The sequence below is a fragment of the Centruroides sculpturatus genome, unplaced genomic scaffold (genome assembly GCF_000671375.1).
Source record: "Centruroides sculpturatus isolate CEXI.00-Female unplaced genomic scaffold, Cexi_2.0 scaffold2247, whole genome shotgun sequence".
Classification (NCBI taxonomy): domain Eukaryota; kingdom Metazoa; phylum Arthropoda; class Arachnida; order Scorpiones; family Buthidae; genus Centruroides; species Centruroides sculpturatus.
In genome coordinates, this window is record NW_019386395.1 from 48,373 (window position 1) to 56,596 (window position 8,224).

Below are 8,224 nucleotides of genomic sequence, written 5' to 3' on the forward strand. Positions count from 1 at the left end.
AGGTAGGCCATTCGACCAATTGCTACCAAATTCAGCAGTTACATTCACATACTTCTAACTTAGATATCATACATCCCACCAATAATATCAATTGGATTTCTATCAATTATCAATATATCAATTGGATATCAATTGATATAGAAATATCAATCAAATATCAATTGGATTTCTATATATCTATTAATTTCTGTCTACATTTGATTGCTGGCTGTACATGTAACACCAAGTATATGAAAAAAAAATTAACTAAATATAATTCTCACAAAAAAGGATATAATTTAAAAATATATATACAGTATATTATATTCACTGAATTACTGCGACAATAATATAGCAAGAAATAGATGCACCACTGCACCATTACTGCAACAGACAGCACATAGCACTTGCCTGCATGGAGTGTAGTAATGTTTTTCTCCCATATATCATACTTTTCCTGTTAGCAATAGAGTTGTGCCAGTTTATGCATGTAACTTTGTTCAAGAGAAAATTTTTGAATTGAAATAACACGCCTTGCAGTACACATTGGAAGTTCATATACAGTTAAACTGGTCCTCTTTCTCTTACAATTTCCATGTCTGGTCTCAACTTTCATCTATCTAACTCTGTTCTTGAAATTAATGAAGAACAGAGATGGATGAACAACAGTGGGAATTTATAGGTCTACAATTTTTCAAATTGCAGTAACAGAGTGGATAAAATCATCAAACACTGGTCTTTCTGGGATGCATCCTCCTTGGCAGATGAGCAATCTGCCAAGGATTGCAATTGCTGTAACCAAATAAACCAAACCAATTCTAATAATTTTTCTATAAATGTGATATTTATGAGGACACACTTAACTACCATAAAACTGGGACATCCCATCGCTCCCTTGATTTCATCTCCCCTTAGTAACTCACAAACCCATTGTCCCAAACTTCTTTCACTGATGTTCTAACATTCAGCCAAATTAATATACCATACATGCAATGAGTTTAAGGCACAAAGTAAAGCTTAAAGTCTTTTTCTGTGCAGATATTTATTTTTCCTATTTATTATCATGGTGACATTACTTCATTCAAAATTTCCTGTAGTTATAGTCTGTGTAATGTGCACTTTATTCACATGTTGCGTCTTACTGTCAAATCTGCTTCCAGTGTGCTTATGCCACAACTTTCAAAAGTTTTCTTTACTTAGATGTTTGCTGAGCTTTACTTTTTCAACCTGGTTTTACCAGTATTTTTACAGAATCACATAAAAACAATTATTCTCGCATTTTTAAAAAATTTTTTATTTAAACAAGTCTTTCAGATGTTAAGGTTAGCAACCTTGATCAAATACAGCATCATCACAACCTATCCAACAATCCTTTCATAAATTAATAGTAGACCAGTATTTAGTACAGTGAAACCTTAATGAGCAAAACAAACTGTAAAATAATGAGTCGCTTAACAAGCGATGTTTCGCATAATGAGTGACGAGGAGAGGGGATGTTCCAGATTGTGTGTACGCTCCATCAGTCTGTGTTTAGCACTCGTTCTGCTAGCATCTTAGTGTCACTCGTAATCACACATTTTTCCAAACTTGTGTTCACACATATTACATATAAACATCAACAACCATATTCTGTTATATAATAAACATGTCAAACAATATGACAAATTCTTGGAGTATGTAAAGGCTATAATTAAATAGTAGAAATTAATTAATTTGACTAGAGGTAGGCAATTATGCTGCCATCTCGTAATAAATTTAGTGACCAATTCCAAATTAAATTTTAGAAATGTCTGAATTAAAAATTAACTATTTATAATTATTAAATTTAATACAAGATGGAAGCATAACTGCCTACCTCTAGTCGAATTAATTAATTTTTATTATTTAATTATAGCCTTTACATAGCCCATGAATTTGGCATATCGTTTGGAGTGTTTATCAAACATATTATCTGTGATTTTTTTGTTTTCTGCAGATCAAATTTGCATTTCAGGTTGGTTCATTCCACGCTAAAAGAAATGATGATGATTAATACTCCTTAACAATGTATTTTGTATAATTTTCTTTATACATAAAATATAACAAAATATTTGAGTATTTTTTTCTGCATGAAACACATCATCATATTTTACATTAATTAATATGGGAAAAATTGTTTTGCTTAACGAGTGTTTCACATTACGAGTAAGATTCTGGAATGAATTATGCTCATTAAACAAGGTTCCACTGTAGTAGTTGTTGACCATCCCGTCTTCTGGGAAGAGGATAACTATTCTGTGCTAGAAGAAATTAAGAAGATGATTCATAGAATATGATTTAATTGGTTTTCATGGGTACAGAGTTTAAATATTTGGTCCATTTTTTGATTGGTTGGCAGATCACCATTTGATATTCAGCTGTGAATGAATCAAATTTGTTATCTTAAATTTTTTAAGATATATTTTCAATTGGTGTCTACTTGACCAAAGAAATTGTGCCATTTTGTACCATCCAAGTATCACAATAAACATGACAATGGTAGACTAAATTAACCAAACTCTTTATAAAGTTTTCGTTTTAATGTTTCTTATATTATAGTATTTGATTTATATAAATATAAAGGTTATCTTAGGCAAGGGTTTATCATACTGAGTACCCAATCTAACACATTTTAAAAATTCTTTGTTTGTCTACTATACAAAACTAGCAGACCCTACCATGCGTTGTTGTGGCTCAAAATGTATCTATTATAAATGTATAACACTTCTCCCATGTGGGGGGAATTTTTCAAAAAATTTCTTCTTAGTGTACATTCTCTTGGCGTACCCTATTAAAACGCAATCAAAAATGCAAAATTCCGCATCTAAAATAGTATAAAAGACACCAAGTTCTTCAAGGTAAGCCTTAATCGTGTCTCTCCCCCCATGGGGGGAATATTGAAAAATCCCTTTTTAGTGTATATTCTGTTGACATACCCTATTAAAACGCAATCAAAAACGCAAAAAACCGCATCTAAATTAGTAGAAATAAAAGCAGAGTTCTTTACGGTAAGCCTTAATCCTAACCATCTCCCCCCAGTGGGGGGAATTTCCACATGTATATTATATAAAAACACGTGCATATTCGAATTGTGTGAAAATTTCAAAGGAATTGGTAGGAACAAATGAACATTACATTTTTATTTATATAGATAGATAGAAGATCTGCTTTAGTTCATCCTCACAGAAAAGCAAACTTAGTGCGTCATACTTGTAGCACCATCTGTTGGACATAAAAGCCTTAACCCTAGATGATATCTTTTAATTTATATGAATGTTTAACAAAAAATCTGCAGGTTTGATTAGTGGTAAACATTCCGGGGGTCATAAAGATGCTACAGTTAAAATTTGGTAATGATTGGTTCAGTAGTTTTCACGGTTTGTGGTCACAAACGAAAAATATGTTGTCTCTTTATATAGTAGTATAGATTAAAGAATTTTTAAAATGTGTTAAATTGGTCACTTGGTGTGATAAGCTGTAAGTAAGATAACCTTTGTAGTTATTTAAATCAAATACTATAATATAATATAAGAAAATGGTAGAATATCTACACCTGAGTACTGTAACAAATGCATGTATCTATAAGCCTTTTACCAGTGTGCATTTCATCACACTATACAGTAAAGTTACAAACGTTTTCGAACCGTTATGTTTATCTTGCACATAGAACACAACATGCATAGTGCACAAGTCCATAATGTCATCAGGTCAGGACATCGTTCCGGATTGTATTTCTTAACAACTCTGAATAGAAGCGCATTCTGTTAGGGGATCGTTACCTGAAGAAGAACCATAATGGTTCAAAAATGTTTGTAACTTTATTTTATAGTGTGATGAAACATGAACTGGTAAAAGGCTTATAGATACATGCATTTGTTATAATATAAGGGTTAGAGGTATGAATAATTTAATAATCTTAATGTTTGTATTTATTTTTTGCCCAGGCTTACCTGCTAGTTATTGATAAAATAGCTAGTTGCTAAACTAGCTATTCACATTGTTAATAAGTTAGATGTAAGTGTAAAAAATAAGTTTTTATTAAAAAAATATCAAGAAATAACTCTGTTNCTGCTAGTTATTGATAAAATAGCTAGTTGCTAAACTAGCTATTCACATTGTTAATAAGTTAGATGTAAGTGTAAAAAATAAGTTTTTATTAAAAAAATATCAAGAAATAACTCTGTTTAACATTGTAGACAATGGCAAAAAAAATTTGTACTCAAATATGCAGAGAACAACTAAAAACACAGACTTAAATCAGCCTTTTGTTGTAAACTACAACTTAAGTTAAATACACAAAGGAAGACATGTCCTCTGCTAGCAGTGATAATTAAAAACTTTCAATACAAAGTACTAATCATGTTTTGGTATTTTTTAAGAATTTGAAGAGATTTTTTAATTATCACTGCTGGTAGAGGACACTTTTCCTTTTTTTTGCATATTTTAATAACTTAGCCTACAATACAAGATTGATCAATATGCATTTTTAGGAGTTCTTTGCATGTTTCACGACTTTTGTAAATTACTTTTGTGATTTTCTACAATATTAAAAGAAATAATTTAAATTTTTCTTCAATTTAGACAGTCTGTGCAATTTTCAGCTTATCTCTAAACAATACCATTTTTTTTATGTTCCCAGTAACCATTTTTTTAACAGTCATGTAGAATAAGCATTGTCAACAAATTGACAATGTTGCCCTATTTTCATTAGTTGCTGTATTTACGTAGTATGTAGAAAGTTGTAACATATGAAAAAATACATACTCTTGCTTTTTTAGTGTATTCTGAAATAGCAAGAGGAATTCTGGAACAGGTTGTCAAATATGACAGATAAATAATTTGCTGCCCAGCATGCAAGGAGCAACAGTATATCACTATGTATTACAAATGTGCAATGCAAGAGTAGATGAATGTACAGTTAAGTTTAGGTTAGCAGTGATAGGGATATTCAAGTGATCCAATTTAATAGAAAATATTAAATGCTGTTAAATAAAACACAAAATACTATAGATGTTTGCGCAAGTCATTTATTGTGCACACTCAAAATCATTTTCAAAATTGAAAAGTGGCAAAACCATTTTTTTTTAAATTAAACTATAAAAAAAAACAATTAATTAAATACAGTCGACCCCCCTATAAGATATAGATACGTTCCATTCTTTAGGAATCCGATTTCTTACAAATCCTTCCAATCACAACCCGACACGTGTCAAGTTTACGGACTACGGCTGTTTGAAAGATTTTCTTCCATAAAATTAATCGATTCTAGACTAATCCGACTCAACATTTCCAAAATACGTATATATTTTTTGGGAATAATCCGTATAAACTACGCTATAAACAAAAAATTGTAGGATTACTTACCGAGTGTCACCATTCGACATTGCCATTGCTCAACATTGTTTTCGTCGCGGAACAGCTCAGCAAAGAGCGGCCGATTTCTAACAACTTATTTTTCTGTGAAAACTTCGTAGAACTTCGGAGACATCATTAATATAAATAATTTTAATCGCCGTTGAATAAGAAATGTTTCTTTCACAAGAAATGTATAAAATTACAGTACTGTATTAGACTTACGGTACCTAATTTACATACTGACAGACGATAGTTAGCGTAAAAATCTCCGTAGCGTGGCGCCACGCTAGACGGCGGAAATTATATATTTAATTATAACAAAGTTACAATAAGTTAATATATAATTATATATACAGTACCTAATTTATATATAATTTATATAATACTGTCCAGACAATAGAAATCTCTCCGTAGTTGGCGCTACAGACGGCAGGAAAGTAGTTCGGCTGCCCGATGACGTTTGCGGTAATTATAGGGGGTTTTTTACGGATACCGGTCACAATTTTTTCGTAGTTTTATAGGAATCGTAATTATAGGGGGGTCGACTGTACATTAAATAAAATTGTAAGGAAAGATGAATTTACAGAAAAATATATATTTTTCTGTAAATTTGTCCCGACAATTTTATTTAATGTATTTATTAATTTTATTGTTATGCCACCACTAAAGGACTATTTTAACGTTTTTGCATTGTGTGGTTTATGAGTAGCCTACAATAAAAAGTCAACTCCGCCATGGAATTGCTATTACCTCAAACAGTGTGTGAAGGGACAGAATGGAACTGACTCATTTTGTATATATAGTCTTAAGAAATGTATAAAAAAAACAAGTTAACGTTCATAATAAAATAACTCCTTAATGACAAAGTGACAATTCACAACTGATCTTTTCTTTAAGTTACTGTGGAAATCTAGAATTTCACGCCCACTTGTAGTAAAGTTTTCACTGGAACTAACTGGTTTCCAACAATATTCTAAAGAAAGATCTGTTGAGAGTTGTTACTTCAACATACATGCAAACTTGTTTTTTATAGTTTACTGATTTTTATATTCATATTTGTTACAATTTATTCATGTTTTTGATATATTATTGATGTTTATAATTTACTTATGTTTAAAATAGTATCATAAATACTTAAAAAAAACTTACTTCATCTACTACTACAAGACCCAATTCTTCAGTTCTATTTGATTCAAGAAAGCAATTTATTAATGAATGAGCTTTTTCAATGGTTGCAATGAATAAAGTCTGCCGTTTACGTCTTTTTACGGGTGGAAATCTTCCCCTGCTTCCGGCATATTCTTCTATTAGAAAATCTAATTCAAGTGCAAAAGGAGAAAGCGATTTGATCTGAAATAATATTTGAATAAATTTCAATAATTATAGATCTATTTTAAGGATATAATATTTAAAAAAACACTCACTTTTTCTTGAACAATTGAAATGTAAGGTAGAATGAACAATGCACTTTGTTTATTGCATAATAGTCTTTTAAATATCAAGATTTCAGCAACAAGTGTTTTACCTCCACTGGTTGGCAACATATAAATGAGATTCTTCTCTTCTTTAATTGCTGGTAAAGTAAGACATTCATGTTGCCAATCTAGAAACAAAAGAATAACTTTTAAAATATACAATCAATAATGTATACATGAGATTCTTCTCTTCTTTAATTGCTGGTAAAGTAAGACATTCATGTTGCCAATCTAGAAACAGTAGAATAACTTTTAAAATATACTGTATAATTTTAAATATTTTGTTTTAAAAAAATGAACAATGGTCATCTTTTAATGCTACAATATAAGCATTAAATATTAGACAAAAGACAGTTTGCCGTTCAAGAAACGAACAGTAGCAAATTTTGTTTGTAATAAATTAACTCTGTTCCTTCTGTTTCACTTATATTTTTTTAATTCGACAATGATAAAACAAAATGGCGATTAGATACCACGCCCCTATTCACTTTCGAACCATAGTGTATTTACATCGACTGCGTGACGTCACGTGATTCAGTGACGTCACAACCGACCGAAAATGACAATTACGCTTGTCTACTAGCTTCTTGACGTCACTAAGTATCGCCATCTCGTGGTAAAAAAACAGAACTACGGATACGAAATCGTTCTGTAATTAGCCGCCAGTAGAGCCCTATATAAACAGAGTATGGCCACTCCAACGCGTGGATGCCATCTTGAGGCCAAAGTTGCAGTGTCATAGCACTGTTTAGCATTTAAATTCACAGCGCTATTGCAATATAAATAATATAAAAAATTGCATTTAAATTTCAAAATATAATAAAGACAAAAAATCAATAAAGTTTATTTTTAAACAAGAAAAACTCAAGTAACATAGTGTAACATAGTAACAAATAGTGATTATCTGCATTCCTTGCAAGGAATGCACATAATCACTAAATATCAATCATTTATTAACAAAAAGGGTAATTTCCCTGTTACAGGGGGTGGTACATTTGTTAATGAAAGGGTTACAAAAAACTTGCAACAGTTTCCAAATTATTATTAGACTTATACTCTTATTTGACAATTGATTTCAAATATACACATTCCAAATAATCACAATCAGTAACGTCAAGGATGACAATACAGAAAATGTTAACATTTACGTAATAATAATAAACAATGAAACTGTTGACTTTAGTTTATTAACATTTCTGTAATCTTGATGAAATAATTATACAGTTTATATAAGTCTTTTTTATTGACATTATTTATGTTCATTCTAAATTCAAGGAGAGAACCGCACTGGAATATCCGTTTAATATCAAGTGAATCACACAAACTTGCTAAACCTTGACGGTTCTGTAATAGGTAAAAAATCGACAGACTCAGAATTACACCAGGTGCATTGAGTA

The 8,224-nt window shown here is 30.8% G+C and overlaps 1 protein-coding gene across 1 annotated transcript in view; it reads right to left on the reverse strand.

The window, feature by feature from the left end:
* The window catches only part of LOC111614816 (helicase POLQ-like), a 24,512-nt gene extending 17,075 nt beyond the window's left edge, over positions 1 to 7,437 (reverse strand). Inside the window, exons 1-3 of the mRNA XM_023356182.1 lie at positions 7,398 to 7,437; positions 6,777 to 6,973; positions 6,502 to 6,702 (exon numbers count right to left, since the gene is read on the reverse strand). Of these exons, the coding sequence (XP_023211950.1) occupies positions 6,502 to 6,702; positions 6,777 to 6,973; positions 7,398 to 7,437 (438 nt within the window). The remainder of the gene's footprint in view (positions 1 to 6,501; positions 6,703 to 6,776; positions 6,974 to 7,397) is intronic.
* Positions 7,438 to 8,224: the final 787 nt, after the last annotated feature.